At 37.7% G+C, this 20,255-nt stretch overlaps 1 protein-coding gene across 1 annotated transcript in view; it reads left to right on the top strand.

The window, feature by feature from the left end:
- Positions 1-20,255, top strand: part of LOC115219783 (tyrosinase-like) — a 50,811-nt gene that overhangs the window by 7,188 nt on the left and 23,368 nt on the right. Inside the window, exon 2 of the mRNA XM_029790038.2 lies at positions 13,320-14,281. Coding sequence (XP_029645898.2) covers positions 13,320-14,281 — 962 coding nt within the window. The remainder of the gene's footprint in view (positions 1-13,319; positions 14,282-20,255) is intronic.

The following is a 20,255-nucleotide window of genomic DNA, read 5'->3' as shown; positions in this document are numbered from 1 at the left end:
ACCAGAGCCTATGTAGCAGCGAAGACTTACTGTGGACCCTGAAGCATTTTCAATGACTTCTAATCTGATTACCAGTTGTATAAATAAGGAAGACTAAATACTGGGGCCAGATTAGGTTGACAAACAAGCCATTTGTTCCATTTGTTTTTCATTCTGCTATGTTTTAAAAGGATATTTTTGATCGCAGTCAACAGCTGCTGAGTTTATACTTGTCTGCTTGATCGGAAATCTTGTTAGCTCCTTAAAAGAGAAAAAAATATAACGATTCAAATAGCCTTTTAAAACATGGCTTGGGCCACCCTAAAGATATATTATAAATCCTTTTAATTACGATTATAAATCCATCTTGTTTTGTTCACAAGACAAAAGAAAAGAAAGACAGAAAGAAGTTGCTTTTATGTACTTTTATACATTCATTGACTTATGTTGAAAACTTTTGCGAATATATTTCACATATCCACACAACCGTCACCATCTTTTGTGCCTCTCCTTTTTCATCATCCTAAAACCACCATCACCACCACCGCCGCCGCAGCTGCTGCTGCTACTACTACTACTACTACTACTACTACTACTACTACTGCTGCTGCTGCTGCTGCTGCTGCTGCTGCTACTGCTGCTACTACTACTACTACTACTACTGCTACTACTGCTACTGCTGCTGCTACTACTGCTACTACTGATACTACTACTACTACTACTACTACTACTACTACTACTAATTATAATAATAATAATAATAATAATAATAATAATAATAATAATAATAATAATAATTACAGTTGTTGCTGTAGCAGCGGCGTTGTTTTTACTACTAATTCATTATTGATAGAAATACGACTTGTGTGTGCGCGCACGCGCGAATGTAAATTCCTGGAAAAAGTATCGGCTACATACGCAAAGATAGAAATAAAGACCTATTAAAATTGTTTATATTATTCTGCTTAGCGATCAGATTTACATCAAATATTAGATCAGAATATACAATCTTAGATATACATTATGTTAAAGGAAAACTTTAAGCGACAACATGTAGGAATATATATCTCTCATTCGTATATAAAATCCTCAAAATTCTATATTAAATAACAGACGTAGGTATATATGTCATCATTCAGTTTTATTTCAAGATTTCTTACCAATAGAGAAAGAGCCGGTTTCTAACCTAGATCCAAATCCTAGGTGCTTTAGCTTCGTGTCAATAGCAACAATCCGGATACTTATTGATAAGACCTCGTATGTATGTATATGTGCAGATTTGTATGTTTTGCTTTATGTATGTATTCTCATGAATATAGTTGCATGTCTAGACATGATCATATATGCTTAAATGATAAACTTCTAGAAAGTTTTTCAGATTTTTACAGTTCCAGTGATGGACTGGATCTGTAGTCTTCGAATCAGCTTTCTCCTTTCTCGTTTTGGGAAGCCTAATTTCTCAAGATTGGTATTTAGGCAGTGTGTTACATATCCCAGTACCTCAATAATTACAGGTATAAACCTGAACTTGTAATCTGGATAGAGTAGCTGTAGATTCTTCAATAATTCAGCGTAGGTATTTTCTGTTTCGCTGATTTATGTTAACATCCGCTGTGCAGCTGATTTCCACGACTGTACAGTTTCTCTTCTCTATCCCAAATTACTATGTCAGGTCTATTATGCTTAACTTTTATTAAGGTTTTCACTAGAACTCCTTTTTATTATAAGTGGCTATGGCTTCTACCAGATTGTGGCTTCTTATTTCTTTGACTCCTGGATTATCCATCCGACGGATCTCATTACAGAGTATCCTAGCTACAACATCACATCTCATCGGTAGATAATGCCGTGATGACATTTTCAGGCAGCTGCTTCTGATGTGGGTGATGTCTTCGGTGTTAACTCCACAAAGTCTGCATCGGTTGTCACATTTTGCTGCTTTTCCTGCATCTCTATCTATTTTGTGCATCAAGTATTTGGTTGATATTTCCTGTTCCTGGATTACAAACGTATACCCTTCAAAGTGGGAGGTAGTAATCCTATTGTTAATCCATGATAAACTGATTTGATGATCAGTGTTACTATCATCCCGAAGCTTTCTACTAACATATCCATCTTCTGCTGATATGCGCTCATCCTTCCATCTGAGGATATATTGCGGTAGAGTCGTGCGACTTCTTTGGGCATGTATTTAAGGTTATCAGACAAAGAATGCTGCTCAAGGAGCTGCTTTCCAAGGCTCATGATATTATCAGCCTCATGTATACATACTTGGTCAAGGGATACACTTCGGCACTTGATGTTTAAAAGATGTTGCCGGAGGAGTATGTTATGACATTCAGAAGCAGTCTGGATTGATGTTAAGCCTCTTCTCCCTTGTTTTCATTACAGCGGGAGTCAGTCTACGTCACTGTTGATGTGGAAATTATGTGCTGGTTAATACCTTTGGGTCTTCACATCAATTACTCGGATCTTATCAAGCGTCCAATCAAGCAGCCCAAATGTTGGTATGAGTACTGGCACTGCAAACACATTGTGGGCCATTGTTTTATTGAATGTAGAGAGTTCCGAGGTTCATATTTTCTTTATTTGGCTGTAATATTCTTCGGTGACTCGTGTTTTGTTACAGGTGCCAAGATACACCCCAAGATACCTGTAACATTCCTCGTCAGATATAGAGTAAACAGTTAAATCATTGATGGAGATGTTGCTAGTCTCTTTTCCAGTTTTCTCTCTTTTCACAACCGTATAACAAAAAACAAAATTTATCATGTATGGATGGATGGATGGATGAGTGGGTGTGTTGATGGATAAATGGATGGATGGATGTAGGTGTGTGTATGTATGCATGCATGCATGTATGTATGTATGTATGTATGTATGTATGTATGTATGTATGAACATGCACATAAGATATATGTATGTAAACGCATATTCATATATTAATGCCGGTGAATATGCACATATAATCATATATTGAAATATAAGTATGCTTATAAATGTACATAAATATATACATACACACGCGCACGCACACACACGCGCGCATATAATATAAGTACACACAAGGTGGCGAGCTGGCAGAAACATTAGCACGCCGGGCGAAATACTTAGCAGTATTTCGTCTGCCGCTACGTTCTGAGTTCAAATTCCGCCGAGGTCGACTTTGCCTTTCATCCTTTCGGGGTCGATTAAATAAGTACCAGTTACTCACTGGGGTCGATACAATCGACTTAATCTGTCTGTTTGTCCTTGTTTGTCCTCTCTGTGTTTAGCCCCTTGTGGGTAGTAAAGAAATAGGTATTTCGTCTGCCGTTACGTTCTGAGTTCAAATTTCCCCCGAGGTCGACTTTGCCTTTCAACCTTTCGGGGTCGATAAATTTAGTACCAGTTGCATACTGAAGTCGATCTAATCGACTGGCCTCCTCCCCCAAAATTTCGGGCCTTGTGCCTAGAGTAGAAAAGAATACACACACACACACACACACACACACACACACACACAATCTATATATATATGCATATATATACATGTAGGTAGGAATATATATGCGTGGCGTGTGTGTGTGTGCGTGTGTGCGTGCGTGTGTGTATGTGTGTGTGTACATGTACACGTGGTGATACAAGCATAGATATTTTATGTACACGTAGCTAAAAACTCTTTATGCATAGACAAATATAAACACTCAACAAAATACCGTCAAACATGTAGGTACAGAAAAAATAAACTGAATATACATATACTAATATGGAACGGTTTTGACAAATGTATATGCATCGTTCACATGAACACAAAAAGTGACACAAAGTAACCGGTCGATAAGCAAACATTCAAATATATATATAAGTAAATTTCACAACTGATGTAAAAGACTAGACACTTGTATCTTATGTTTCAATATTAATACAACAAAGTGAAGCTTGCTTTTCTCATTGAATAAGTTATGCGAAACTTGAAGTATTGCTCAACAAACTTGAACAAGCCTGAGCGAAAAGCACTCCAGGAGGTTATTGCGTTTTTGTGTAAGGTATATAACTACAGGTGAGGGCGCGTGGCTTAGTGGTTAGGGCATTCGGCTCATGATCGTAAGGTTGTGAGTTCGATTCCCGGCGACGCGTTGTGTCCTTGAGCAAGACACTTTATTTCACGTTGCTCCAGTCCACTCAGCTGGCAAAAATGAGTTGTACTTGTACTTCAAAGGGTCAGCCTTGTCACTCTCTGTGTCACGCTGATTATCCCCGAGAACTACGTTAAGGGTACACGTGTCTGTGGAATGCTCAGCCATTTGCACGTTAATTTCACGAGCAAGCTGTTCCGTTGATCGTATCAGCTGGGACCCTCGTCGTCGTAACCGGCGGAGTCTCTTTAAATATAACTACAGCGATCGTTTCCGAAAGAAGCTTTTCATCCTGCTCCGACAGCTTTGGCGTGAAGAGGTTCTAGTGGAAGACTGGAGTACAGAAGAAGGTATATACCTGTCAAAGGAAACCAATGCAGAGACTATAAATCAATTCAGACCATATCCTTATTGAATGTGAATGGCAAGATTTATATGGGCATTCTTTCAAAAAGAACAATGGCATACCTACGGAGTAATAACTATGCAGATTAATCTGTTCAAAAGACTGGAATCCTTGGGATTCCTGGGTGTGTTGAACAGTCCTTTTCAATTTAGAAGGCAATCCAGGATGTCGAACAAAACAAGATTGATCTAACTAATGCATATGGCTCAGTACCACATGAATTGCTGATGAGATCCACGAGCCACTTCCACACTCTAGAGAAGGTAACAAAATTAATGAAGAAATACCATGACAGTATCGAGATGAGATTTACATCTGGCAACTTCACAAGAGATTGGCACTGCCTGAAGATTGGGTTGCTGGTAGCTGCACAATATCTTTCATGTGGTTTATTCCTGTCATAGAGATACTTTTAAAAGCTACATACTTTTCGGAACAAATGGTTCAGATACAATCAACTAAGAAGGCATTCATGGATAGACCTGATTCTTCTATCTATAGATAAGTAGATCATTCAGAATGCTCTCTCAAGGCTAGACGGGCTGATAAAGTGGCCAAGGATATAATTCAGAGCAAAAAGTCGTACAGTCTGACATTTGTTAGGCGTGTACAGAAAGAAGTGAAATTTAAAATAGCAAGTATAACAACAGTCAAGGAAGAATCTACTAAAAGCCTGGGGCGTGCATATTGTCAGATAGAAGCTGTGGGATGTAGATTATGAAGCAAGCTGAGGATGGACTAAAAACAGTTGATGATTCAAACTATCAGGTAATCACTACCTTAGGAAGTGCGGAATATTTGCGATACCAGGATTGAATTGCAAGTTCATAAGAACTTATGAAAGAGTTTCTCTGCTGAGAAAAATGATGACTTAAATTTTTACAAATTCATTAGCATGCCAGCTATATTAAACAACTGTTTGGTCTCAAAAGATTAAATCTTTTTTTTCCTGTAGGCGTTTAGGGACTTCGTCACTGAACGGTTAGAAGTTTGATAGCAGGCAAAATTTCGCTCGCGGGCAGAAGGTTTTCTACCTCTGTTCTACCTAAATAAGAAAACTGTAGGTGGTGTTGCTCTCTCCCAGTTGCTATAACTCAAATTTTGATGTCATTGACTGCTGAGCAAGGAAAAAATTAAGCCTGAGGCTTGGCACTTTAGCAACGACCTTGATCTTTCGAACAACCCAGACTTGTTCAAGTATACATTAATGGCTTCTTACGAACAGACACGTTAAAATGCTTCATAGAGGATTTGTTCAAAGTACATTTGTTAATGACTTCTTAAAAGATTTGGTGAAAGTAGATTTGTTAAAAATAGGATAGAGGTAATATAACAGTGGGGCAAGTTCGCGACCTAGTTTCGATTCTTGGGGTGTGACCGTCGTTGGAAAAGGTATGTACGCCACTCGGTGGGTTTCCTTCATGCAGTATCACTTTGATATCACAGTAGTGATTGCTATAATTGAGAGATAAGCTTCCAGCATCCTGGATCAGATTCGTGACTAGGCGTTTATTTCTGGTTGCAATAATTTAGCTTCACTTAGGTTGCTAATTGAAAACTATTGTTACAAAAGATAGAATCCGCGATCTGATTCATGTCTGATAGATTCAATTATTTGGAGAGCATTTTTTTATTGTGACTCTTTCTTCTATACTGAAATACCTTTGAATAACTATTTTTGTTGTTGTTGTTCACAATCACGTAACTGCTTTGTTTTTAATTATCTTTTCAAACAACATTCAACTGTGTGGGATGTGATGGTTCACATGATGACAGGATAAAAGCTTGAAGCCATGAGAAGAATTTCAATTGAGAGCGGAGGTAGAATGAGCAAACAATAGCTGTGAATATGAAAATGCTTGTTTTCTGGTTTTTGTTTCGTGTCTGGTTTTTTTTTTTTTGGTTTTTTTCTTTTCTGTATAGGTTTACTTTTGTCCATAAGTGGAGGGACGGAAATAGGGATTGTAAGAGTGCGCAGTATCATTTGAGCTAAAAAAAAAATTTAAAAAAAGATAAATTGATAGTTTTTCATAGAAAAGTATATTTCAAAACCTTTAAGGTTCAGAACTACATTGTTATTTACAAATAGTTTTTTTTGTTGTTGTTGCTTTGAATATATTTTGCCTCATTCTAATAGACAATACAATCGAGAGGATACTAACCCAGAATAACTTATTACAGTACTTAATTTCGTATCATCAAGCATCCAGGTACAATCCCACAAGGATCCTATTATTTAAATGTCATGGGATATTTTCCCCCTTTCAACACCGGTAGCATAGATAATATACTATAATGGAATATTGATTTCATACCATTGTTAAAAATATCGGCCCGGTATCTATGTAAGAAGGCAATATTTCACACACCGTTACTGAAAGATCAACGATATTGTATTCCCTCACAAGTGATACATAGACAAGACACCGACTTTCATACTGCTTAATCTAACCATCTCCTCAACCAATATCTCAATGAGCTTCAAGAATGGAAACATGTCATTGCTGCAAGAAACAGAAGCACTGTATATTTAACAGATGCGTCGTAACGACGCTTTACAAAAGTATCTTTGTTTCCTTCTCAACGGAATTTATCAAAGGGTATTAGATTTGGGCAAGTTCAGGAATTATATCTCGTAAAGTAAAATTTGGTTAGTTGGAGTCAGTGATCAGTCGTGGGTGTGGTTTACTGGTTGGCTGGTCACTATGCATTGAATACTAAGGGGGTGAAAAGAAAACGAAAACCAAATAAGGGACAAGTGTTAACGATAGCTGAAAGGGACAAAGTTATCAACTCCTACGGAACATAACATTCTCTTAATTCATGAACTTAAAATCTGTCTAACTGCATACATACATCTATCTAACTGCATATATACATACATACATACATACTACATACGTACGTACGTACATACATACATACATACATACATACATACATACATACATACATACATACATACATACATACATACATACATAGGTCTATACTTGTAATTATTGGGGCACTGAGATATGTAACATATTGCCTTAATATCAATCTTGATAAATTAGGCTTCTCAAAACCAGAAAGGAGAAAGTTGATTCGAAGATTACAGATCCAATCCATCACTGGAACTGTAAAAATCTGTAAAACTTTCCAGGCGTTTATCATTTAATTATATATGAGCATGTCTAAGATATGCAACTATATGCATGAGAATACATACATTAAACAAAACATACAAAGCATACAAACAAACAAACAAACAAACAAACAAACAAACAACAAACAAACATACATACATACATACATACATACATACATACATACATACATACATACATACGTGCAAAACTACCCTGTTGATGTTGAAATTCCAATGAAGGGACATTAGAAACCAGATCTTTCTCCATTTGCAAGAAATCTTGAAATAAAACTGAATGACATACATACATACATACATACATACATACATACATACATACATACAACATACATACATACATACATACATACATACATACATACATACTACCTGCCCGTGGAGCATGATATAGTTGCAAAGACTATTTACAATGTTATCTGCAGGTTGGGCAGCCCTGACGTATACATCAAAGACATGTCAGAACCAGCAGGTACTCACACCTTTAAAAACAAGGAATACTGGTAGAACACCTTAATAAAAACATCAATTCGATGCAAACATAACAGACCTAATGTTGTTCTGTTGGACAGGGAACAAATGTCGTGCACTGTTGTAGAAGTCAGATGCCAATGTATAGTCAAAAGATCCAGGAAAAGAGAACATTTAGGGCGAATTAATGCGGAACTTATAGCTCTTGTACTCTGACTATGAATTCTCGTTTGCATAGGTGCATTAAGTTATGTACCAACAAATTTGCCCCAAAACCTTGAAATACTTGGTTTCGCTGAGAAAGAGCAAAAGAAACTGACGCGGATTCTCCAAATCCAATCTATTTGTGCCACAGTGAAGATTTGTGAGACATTCCAGAAATTCTCCGTGTGAGATTCTTATGTGAATCTCAGGTACATACTTGGGCTTATGCATCGATAGTTTAACCAACACACCAAGTCAACCACATATTTACAAACACGGGGAACTCCCTTAATTCAAAAAGTCTTGTTGCTTCGTTAGCGACCGGCTTGAACTTTCCTAAGAACTTAAATTAAAGAAAAGTAATATGTATATATGTATGTATGTATGTATGTATGTATGTATGTATGTATGTATGTATGTATGTATGTATGTATGCACAACTAATCTATTGCTTCGTTCTTCTAATCGCCCTCATACTATCACGAATACGAATAACGGATAAAAAAAAACAAACCCCTTATAATTTCAATAATGCTCGAAAATTTGAAAATTATAATGAATCTCTTGGTAAAACGACATTAGTTCATGGTTCCATTCGCTAAGCAAATTTAGGGTAATTTGGTTGGAAACTTATACAAACTTTTCTCTAAACATTTTACAAAAGAAAATAGATATTATGATATTATTAACCCTAGGCTTCTTAAAATTGGTTATTCCTTATCAAATAATTTAGGCCAGATTATATCTTCCTATAATCAAAGAAAATGATCTAATCTAATATAATAATGACTGTAGTATATTTCTATGTTTGTCTGTATATATATGTACTGAAACAAAAACAATTGCAGCGTGGAAGGTGTTTATAAGCCATTTAAGAACACACAAAAACCGTTAGATTCACTTCAACCTAGTGACGAAAGCTCTTTCCACGTGTTACTTTCTCTAAGTCCCTCTCAGTCATGGCTATTACTCTCACTGCTTCTCCTTCACTGGATTACTATTTTCTCTCCGCTCCCGTCATATATATATGTGTGTGTGTGTGTGTGTGTGTGTGTGTGTGTGTGTGTGTGTGTGTGTTTGTGTGTGTGTCGGAAATTAGGAGGAAGTGAGCGAAAAAGTAGTATAAGTGAAGAGAGAGGAGAGAAAATAGTAATTCCGTGAAGGAGAAGTAGTGAGAGTAATAGTGAGAGGGACTGAGAGAAAGTAACAAGCGGAGAAAGCTTTCGTTACTAGGTTGTTGTTGTCTCACACTGAGGACGGATAACATTCAGAAACCTAGGTCTGTGAGTAACACGTAAGGTTAGAGATGGGACCGATGACCTCCCTTGCAAATGCTATACAGACACAAATTGTGTGTCAATATCCAGTTGGAAAAGATGTTTTCCTGGGGCTAAAACAACAATAACATCGTCCTTTATAGGACATTCTATTGGCATATAAACATTACTATCCGGTACTGTCACTGTATATCTGAGAACACAAGCTTATCCAGATTGCTATTTAATCATTTACTCACAAAACCAAGTGCACCAATTATTTTTGGTATAAATGTGAATTTTATAACCTGGATATAGAAGCTGAAGGTTTCAAAGTAGTTGTCCATAGCTATCTTTTTCTCTTTGCTTTTCAAAGAGTTGTTTATATCAGCAGGAGAGCTGACCTCTATGAGAGTACATACTTTTTCTTGTCTTTCATAAACAATAATATCCGGCCTGCTATGATTACACTCGAGCGATATTTTGATTGGAATGTTTCACCAGTATGCCTTGTGTTGATACATATGCATGTATTCAATAACAGGACGATTCCCTTTATTTATTTAAGGACAGTCTTTTCTCTGAATGACGTTGTATATTGTTTTTGCGACTGTCAAGTCGCATAGGGAGGAAGTACCGTGATGACATTTTGGGGCAGCTGCTAATCACATGTGTGATGTCTTGCACAGAAATGTGACAATCTACGTTTTCTGTTGCATCTTGGAGCTCCAAGGGTTTCACTGTCTCTTGTTTATTAGGCATTTTATAGCAATCTCCTGTTCTTGGATTGCAAATGCACACCTTTTGATGTGTGTTCTAATGTAGCGGTCACGAGTCCAAGAGAGGTTTCGCTTCATGTCGATATTACTCAAGTCTTCCAGAAACAAACCCATGCATAATGTTTTGTTGGTATGCTGAGCGTTTCACATCATTCTTTAGGGTATGTTAGCCTGGCTGTTTTGGGGCACCTGCTCCTACCTCTCCAATACCACAATCCTCAGGCACCAATTACCGACCCTATCACGTAACCGACTCCTTTACCGAATTTTCATAAGTCAGCTAATTTTTGCTACAACGTTTCGTATCGAGACGCCAATGAATGTATATATCATATTTCGGGTGTTGCTGCTCTTTCATCAGCACCCATCTCGCCTCTGAACACATTGCTTATATAGTCACCGCATAGAGCAGTGTTAAATTATTGGATATACCCATTTACATATTAAATGCATTACTGGAGCTGGTATTTAAACATTAATGATTTGTAGGTACGTGGTACTTCGTTATGCAACCATAATACACTGTAAAGTATACTAAATGTTTTCATAAGTCAGTACCACGCTCCAGGAATGCGCTTAATATGTAAATTGGTATATCCAATAACTTAATACAATCGCTTGACAGCCGATGTTAGTATATTTACCTCCCTGTAACTTAGCGATTCGGCAAAAGAGACCGATAGAATAAGTACCAGGCTTACAAAGAATAAGTCCTAGGATCAATTTCTTCGACTAAAAGGCGGTGCTCCAGCATGACCACAGTCAAATGAGTTGAACAAATAAAAGAATAAGCAACAAAACAATATATGTATATATATATATATATATATATATATATATATATATATATATATATATATATATATAAGCTTGCCTGGCTACTTCCCCTGCTCCCACCCCCGCTGTTACACCTGTCCCTGCCTCTCTAATACCACAATCGTCAAGCACCAATCACTGTCCCTCTCACGTAACCGACTCCTTTACTTGCACCTCTAATAATGTCATTTACTGCATCTCCTGCTCTCTCTGTCCTTCCCTGTACATTGGTCAAACGGGACGCTGCTTAGCTGACCAGTTCTTGAAGTACCTCCGAGACATCAGACTTAGCAACAACAATAAACCGGTTGCATCATGGGAAATAAAACGCTTTGTTCAAGTGAATTAAAAAGTAAAAATTAAAAATTTGGTTTGGAAAAAATACCAAAGTGTGGATTTTGTGTTGACCATCTCATTTTTGGCAACAAATAAGAAAGTGAAAACATATCGACCAATAGACAGATATCCTACACGTAAGGGTCATAGAAAACATCAACAGACAAAGCTACATTGAATTATTTCTTTAGATAGCAAGTGATAATGCTTAAGAGGAAGAAAGAAAGAAAGAAAGAAAGAAAGAAAGAAAGAAAGAAAGAAAGAATAGAATAAGGGTGAGATGAGAAGTTAGGTTAGGGTAATATAGTGAAGACAAAATTTCAGGCGCCAATACTTTGAATGGTGAGGCAGAGAAGGCTAACATACATCACCTACTATTTTTATTATCCCCTAACCATCGTGCCCTGCATCAGCTTTCATTTGACCTTTTCATCCACTCTTTCGCTCTTTGTTGGAAGTGATGCATTCCATTGATCAGAAGGTTCGCCTTCTCTCAGCACCTGCTGCACAGAAGGCTCAGTATAATGCGGTTGATAAGGTGTATGTATGCACTGAAGGTGTGACATCTACAGAGACTTCTAGGTGGCGAGGAGTGGCCGCCGCTTGTGAGGTACAACTCATGCCTTGACGAAGCTACAGTCCCGGATAAAGCGAAGACCAAAATATAGGTACCTGGCATCGAGAATGTTGTACTCTCATTTTCTACTATTTTAGTAGCATACAAATAGACCACAAAACGGCTAATGGTCTGTCTGTATGCTAAACTGCCATAGTATTTTCACTTTGTTATTTTCTGAGACAGGATGTAATTCATATGTGTACAATAGACCTTTTTCTTAAAACCGTTGGAAAGGATGGCTAGACATTGCCATGGTAACTTTTATATTTTGTCGAAGCTAGTGAACATTGTGATACAATGTGGTATATCGTTAAGAAAAATACATCACATAGGTGACATCTGCCATCTATATTGTAGGAATTGTGAATATTTCTTGTAGTTTAAATGGTCATGACATTCCTGTTCCTATACCGCGACATTCCTGTTCCTATGCTGTGATTGGTACAGCTTCATTTTTAATTTATTAAACGGAGTATCCGGTTTGTGGAATTGTTGGTCGTGTAATAGAATGCCTTCTTTATTAGATATTTGCTCATAGTCGTCAGGATGTTTATGGATATGTGGAATGTTATGATTGGCCCTAAGACAAGATTCTCCCCTCTGAGGACCTACTGCATCACGTATTTGTATACAACACACACACACACACACACGCACATAATTTTTTACCTTGTTTATGTAATATACCTGTCGTCCCTCAACCTGCCAGCAAACAAACGAATTACCGCTAAGGTCGACTTTGCCTTTTATCTTTTAGAGGTCGATAAATTAAGTACCAGTTGAGCACTGGGGCCGATGTAATCCCCTAGCTCCTCCCCCCAGAAGTTTCAACACCTGTGTCTATAGTAGAAAGGATTATTATTAGACGGGTAGTAGGTTAGCAGAATTGTAGGAGCGTCGGACAAAATGCTTTGTGGTGGTCTCTTTACGTTCCGTGTTCAAATCTCACCAACTCAATAAAGTACCTGCCGAGTACTGGGGTCAATAGAAACGACAAACTTTTAGGTTTTGTGCCTATATTAGAAACTAACATTATTATTATTGTCATCCATTCATTGATAAATTAAATTATTTGCTATCTTTACTTTTAATGAATAAAATTATATCACCATTGAATTGTAATTTTGCAATAGAATTCACTATTAAAGCCATATGAAACCTATTTCTTTTCAAACTTCTAATTTCAGGTGATACACTTCCATGTGGCGGTCCATTACGGGGATTGTGCCGGCCAATAGATTTTAACAACGAGGTTGATCTGGTCCCACCTGAAAACAAGATGGACGATCGTTTTAACTGGCCCACACGTTTCTTTAAGCAAGCTTGTGACTGTCGTGGTAACTATGATGGTTATATGTGTCAGCACTGTGATTATGGATTTACAGGATCTAATTGCACCAAAAAACTTCGTCGCATTCGCAAAGATTACAGGAAATTAACTAAAGAAGAGAAAGACGAGCTTCTTCGTGGTATTTTACTGCTGAGTGAGACAGAGAGTGATTATGCAGTTTTGGACACCACTGCTTCAGTGGATCCTGCAGTAAACCCAACATTTGTAAATGTATCGGTGTACAACTATTTAGCTTATTTCCATTACTATGTGGCTAGGAGGACACTTATGCAGCCTATAGAAAAATGTCAAACGGCAGCCTACGTGCCCGATTTTGCTCACGGAGGACCGGGGTTCGGTTCGTGGCACCGAGCATATCTCCTACTTTGGGAAATGGAAATAGCAAGAGCCCTGAAGAATCCAACGTTTTCTTTCCCCTATTGGAACTGGACTGAATCAGGTAGAAATTGTGATGTGTGCACCAACGATTTTATGGGCCATACACCTGATAACAACAACGGATCACTTGATTCTTTGTCTGTGTTTTCGGAGTTCTCTGTATATTGCGTACCGAGTTTGGGCGGCTGTGCAGGCTGCGACGTGTCAACACCGAGTGGGAAGATTATTCGACGCCCAGGCAACAACCCTGAATATCGCTCACTTCCTCCTTTGAAGGATGTAGAGTTCTTGAAGTCCGTTAAAAACTATGACACTTTACCGTACGACACACGCAGTGGTAATAACAGCTTCAGAAACCTTTTGGAAGGGTTTGCGAATAGAGATGGACCAACCACCGGTAGAATGTACACTCATAATCAGGTTGGTAAGATTTTATTTGATATTATTGAGAATGTCAACGTCTTATACCACATCCAAATACTAGGTCTCTTCCAGGTGTCACCCCCTCCACCACCACCACCACCCATGCAGCTTTTCCAAGCTTTAATGAAGGCTTCGGCGTCGATTCCATAACTTTTACTGTTGATACTGCTACAGGTTTCTTGCCTGATTATAATTAGCCATGTTGTATTTCTTATTATAATCTTTCCTTTCATTCTGGATCTTAAACCAAAATTACTTAACGTCTTCCTGAGAAGAGGTTCTTTTTACTTAAGTATTTTATGTATGTATGGCATTGTTATTTCAAGATTTCTTGCCAATAGAGAAAGAGCCGGTTTCTAACCTAGATCTAAGGCACCTTCTTTAGAATTTCAACATGAACAACAGGATATTTTAGTTTGTATGTATGTGTGCAGATTTGTATGTTTTGCTTTATGTATGTATTCTCATGCATATAGTTGCATATCTAGACATGCTCATATATATTTAAATGATAAACTTCTGGAAAGTTTTACAGATTTTTACAGTTCCAGTGATGGATTGGATCTGTAGTTTTCGAATAAGCTTTCTCCTTTCTGGTTTTGAGAAGCCTAGTATCTCAAGATTGGTATTTAGGCAGTGTGTTACATATCCCAGGGCCCCATTAATTACAGGTATAAACTTGAACTTGTAACCTGGAGAGAGTAACGGCAGATTTCTCAATAGTCCAGCGTAGATATTCTCTTTTTCACTGATCTTCAGTTTTATGTTAACATCCGCTGGGTAGCTAATTTCTACATCTGTACACAGTTTCTCTTCTCTATCCCAAATCATTATATCAGGTCTGTTGTGCTTACATTTTATTGAGATTTTCACTCGGACATTCCACCAGTACTCTATCTTTTTTACGAGTGGCTATGGCTTCTACCATACTGTGGGTTCTTATTTCTTTATCCCCAGGGTTATCCTTCCGACGGATTTCATTATAGTGTCCAAGCTACAACATCATGCCTCATCATTAGATAATGCCATGATGACATTTTCGGATAACTGCTTATGGCGTGGGTAATATCTTCGGTGTTAACTCCACAAAGTCTGCATCGGTTGTCACACTTTATTGCTTTTCCTGAATCTCTATCCCTTTTGCACATTAGGTTTTTGGTTGATATTTCTTGTTCCATATGTATGTACGTACGTCTGTATGTACGTGTGTATGTATGTATGTATGTATGTATGTATGTATGTATGTATGTATGTATGTATGCACGCATCTTCTGTTTTTTCCTCTGAAGAAGGCGCTGGTTTCTAATAAAGATACAAAGCTCCATTTTTTGGAATGTACTTAACGAAAGCAAAGTTACATTTTAAACCTGAGCAAAGTCTTGCATAGTATTACTGCTCTGCTCACACATTGTATATGTAATGTGCAAATCGATCGACTGATTTCTTTTCCTGAAAACCCAAGCTTATCCAGACTGACAGTAAGGCATTTACTTACAAAACCAAGCGCACCTATTATTGTTTGTATAAATGTAACACACATACATAGGTACATATATAAAACCAACTAACTGTTACTTTCTCAGATGCAGCACGGATTTTTGTCAGTGAATATGTCGCGGTCTTATAGCGACGAAAATATTTTGACAAATTAAACTTAAATGTTGAAGTGAATCGAACGGCTTTTGTGTGTTTCTTAAATGGCTTATAAACACCTTCCACACTGCAATTGTTTTCGTTCCAGCACACGATCTCAGATCAAATCACTTGCTATGCGAGTACATCTCCGTAAATGTAAATTAGTAATCCAGTTATAGAAGATGGAGGTTTTAAAGCAGTTGTTCATAGTTATCTTCTTTCTCTTTGATTTTCAAAGAGATATTCACATCAGCAGGACAGTTGACCTCTATGATGGTACATACTTTTTTCTTGTCTGACCCAAACAAGAATATCCTGCCTGTTATGCTTACTCGTGACGTATGTTTTGATGGGAATGTTCCTTGTACTGATATTTGTGTACATATTCAATAACAGAGGGATTCTCTATATTTATTCCACGACTGTCTTTTCCCTGAATGGCATTGTATGTATGTATATATGCTTGTGTCTGTATACGTATGCATGTATGTATGTGTGTGTGTGCATGCGTGCGTGTGTGTATGTGTGGATGTATGTGTGTCTGTGTGTGTATATATATACATATATATATATATGTATGTATATGTATGTAGGTAGGTAGGTAGGTAAGTAGGTAGATAGGTAGGTAAGTAGGTAGGTAGGTAGGTAAGTAGGTAGGTAGGGAGGGAGGGAGTGAGGGAGGTAGGTAGGTAGGTAGGTAGGTAGGTAGGTAGGTTAGTTGGTAGGTAGGTATGTTTTTTGACTTTCCCGCCAGTGGAGAATCAAGTTTAAACTCAGAAACAAGAATATTTCATTGGAGTTTTGAAATATCACAGGAGTAGATGTGTGTGTGTGTGTGTGTATATATGTGTGTGTGTGTGTGTGTATGTGTGTGTGTGTGTGTGTGTGTGTGTGTGGTAGTGAGTGTGTATGCATGTGTGCTTGCTTGTTGCATGTATATATGTCTGCATAAACATGCATATGCACGGAAATCACTGCATGTGTGGATCTGAATGTTTTGAGATATATGGATACACATATACATGCATGTCTACACGTTTATACATATACTTATTATATGCTGCAATTCAAAAATTTTTTGCATATTTTCACAAACGTTTTTGCAGTGTGCTGCCCAAAGTCAGCCATTAAGTTCGCTGGTCCTTTCCCCCTCTCCAACCCCTATTCAGGCTGTAAAGTTGGCCCAAAAGTGCCACCAAGGATGGAACGTCTCTCTCGGTTACCCCTTGCTACGCTACTAGTTTTTGATGGTTTGTAGTTGTAATTTCCTGATTTGCCACGTTCTTTCGTGAAGCCCAGTTTCTGGAGACCGATGCTGAGACATTTACTTACGTATCCAAGAGCCCCAATAATTACAACTATAATCCCAAAGCTGTATTTCAATTGAGGAACCTGCAGATTCCTCATTACTTCTTTCTTACTATTCTTTAACCTTTTATTAACAACTGCAAGGAAACTGATTTTCACTGCTATACATAAAGCCTAGCCACTATTCCATCCAGTATTCCAACTCATTATGTCTGATCTGTTAATCGCTTACATTTTACTGAGGTCTTAATGGAAGCAATTCACCAGTCTTGTTTCATTTGATGAGTGACAATGCTCGCCATATCACTTCAGTTTCTTTTAATTGTATCCTCCAAGGCGGCGAGCTAACAGAACCGCTGGCTCATCAGACAAATATGTTTAGCAGAATTTCTTCCTATTCATTACGTTCCGTGTTCAAATTCCACCGAATTTTCATTGGAATTAATTGCATTATTCTATTCTTTTAAAGGAGAGATTGCCTTTCCAGGCATGACGATTTCGAGGGCGAGCGTAAGAGTGATACATCCGCGAATTATATCACTCCATTTTCATTTTTTAGTCAAGTGTCTAGATTTTAAAAAGATTTTATTCAAGATTTAGAACGAGTACTTGTAAACATTCACAATTGCGGTTTTAAGTCTATGTTTGTAATTTTGTCAGTTCCTGAAACTTCTCAGTTTTTTTAGATTTTCCTATGACTTGTTGGTATTTGACGGAAGAAAGAGATTAAAAAAAAAATATGTTCTAGGTCTGTAATTTTCGTTTTGTGTTTCTTCTTGACAAGATTTTTGATGGCTGATTTTTGAGATATGTCTAATGGCGGACATTGGGTTTTTTTTTTTTTTATTGTGTACGATTGTGTTAAGTTCTTATTGTGACGTGAAATTTGATGCAGTTGTTGTTGTTCTCCTTCCTCTTGATGATAATGACGATCATGACGATGACGACGACAACGACGACGATATGACGGCAATAATGATGGTGATGATGATGATGATGATGATGATGATGATGATGATGATGATGATGATGATGATGATGATGATGATGATGATGATGATGCCTACCCTACATAATGTTTTACTGTTTGCTCTGTGGATTATATAGTTTTTTATTTATTTATTATTTTTTTGTTATGTCGTTGTTTAGATATTTGATATTGAGTTTTATGTCTATTGTTTTTTTTTGTTTTTTTTTTGTTACCTTGTCCATAATTTTAATAAGATTGGCTATTTCCGTCGATTAACTAGGGATACATTTCTTTCTCTTGTTTTTCTTTTTGTTTTTTCACATTGTAGGATATGTCGTTTGGAAGCGACATATATAAAAATGTTTCGTTGAAAATATGTATTGCGGTATTTATGTCGGCAGTTATGGTGTTTGCTGAATTCTACAAGCCTTGATTCTGTTTCCCGATGAAACTGGCTCCACATAGAGAATCACAGACATCTTTAATTACGGCTACAATACTTCGGCCTACAGCCTAATTCATTCAGCCCTACTTGCCACTTCTGCTCACACTTGAACAAATTTACTGGAGATTAAACACCATCTTCATACACGCTCCACTTTCTAAGTGGATTTCAAGTGGAACTTGAAGTCGATGGAGGTTTGGCTGAAGAGGAATCATAGAGTGGAAATATATCTGCCCTTCAAAGTAGCGGTGATCCGCATAATGGACTCAGCTCTTCACTGGATCCGTCCAATTATACAACTACAGTTATTCGACAAAATGCCGCAAGTCATCAATACTTGAAGGCTAAACAAGCACATAGAAATTGGTTTTGTTGCTCTGTGTGCACCTCGAAAGCCCTTGACTGAAAGTCTTTCTAGAGACTGTTAGACTGATTTTCGTCCATGCAGTCTCTCCTGGAGAGCGTGGTTGATCTTGCCCACTACTAAACTTCTAAATTGTAAACGTTGATGTGTCACCGAGTGCACTGGTGATTACTAGAAAACTAACAGCGCCTGACAAAATTCCAATTACCAAGAGTCCAGTCCTGGTTTTCTTTTGATCCAGAACTACAACTTCGTCAAAACGATGAACTGTAAGAAGATAATGTCTGACAAATAACAACCACACTTTTTCGCCGTTCAAGAATCTTTGTAGACTCTGCAGTCCCGGTATGTGTCTGTGCATCAGCAACCACGGCATAATGATTCCTCTGCACAAAATCTTAGGAAAATGGGCCTTATTTCCAGGGAGACGTATCCCTTCTACAAGAAGCAAAAGAGCTGACGTTTCATTTTACAGCTGAAACATCAAAGGTACGAAAAATGACGGGTGCAAAATAAGTGTTGACCACCTCTGCCGACATTTCATTGAGAGATTTGTCTCAGACCATTACTGGATGACACGGGCCTTATTGTTCCTAACTTCGTTCCAGTTCTTATCCACTTGGAGTTCTACTTTAAGCCTTTACACGATTGCTCTACTTGCTAGAAATTCCAGTTAAATCTCTCTAAAATCATATGCTATAGGCTTATAAACGAAAGGACATATTGGATAATGTGAAACATCATCGACTATAGATCAGCTTGAAATTGGTTGACCTGAGTCTAAGCAAAAATGACAACAGCACCAATTCCAGTGCCACCACTAATAAGCAACAAACCATCCAGAGAGCCTCTAAACGGCTCAACCTATTAGAAATAACGGCCAAGTCTTTCTCAATTCACGCATACCGCTTTACAGAAAGGATTGAAGATACTACGCATAAGAAGCATACTGAAATCCTACGATTCTGGCCACTTTCTGTTTCGAGAATTGCAACCTGCAAGGGGAGAAAACACCCGCGTGCTTTTGGTAGCTGAACCTTTTCTATTTGTAGACCGTTATTGAACTTTTACAACGAATTGTCAATCATTTTGATATTCTATAAATTTGAACCTCATCTCACTCAGCACGGTATTCTTCTTGTCTTCCCTCAAGAAGACCCGTCAAATTATGGTCAGCGGTTCGAAAAGCACTGAATCTCAAGCAGTCCTGGTGGTTGCCTCTTCACGGAGGACTTTCAGCTTTTGCCTA

The sequence above is a fragment of the Octopus sinensis genome, linkage group LG15 (genome assembly GCF_006345805.1).
Source record: "Octopus sinensis linkage group LG15, ASM634580v1, whole genome shotgun sequence".
In the NCBI taxonomy this organism is placed as follows: domain Eukaryota; kingdom Metazoa; phylum Mollusca; class Cephalopoda; order Octopoda; family Octopodidae; genus Octopus; species Octopus sinensis.
Note: the sequence above shows the minus strand (reverse complement) of the source record. Positions and strands in the feature narration are given on the sequence as shown.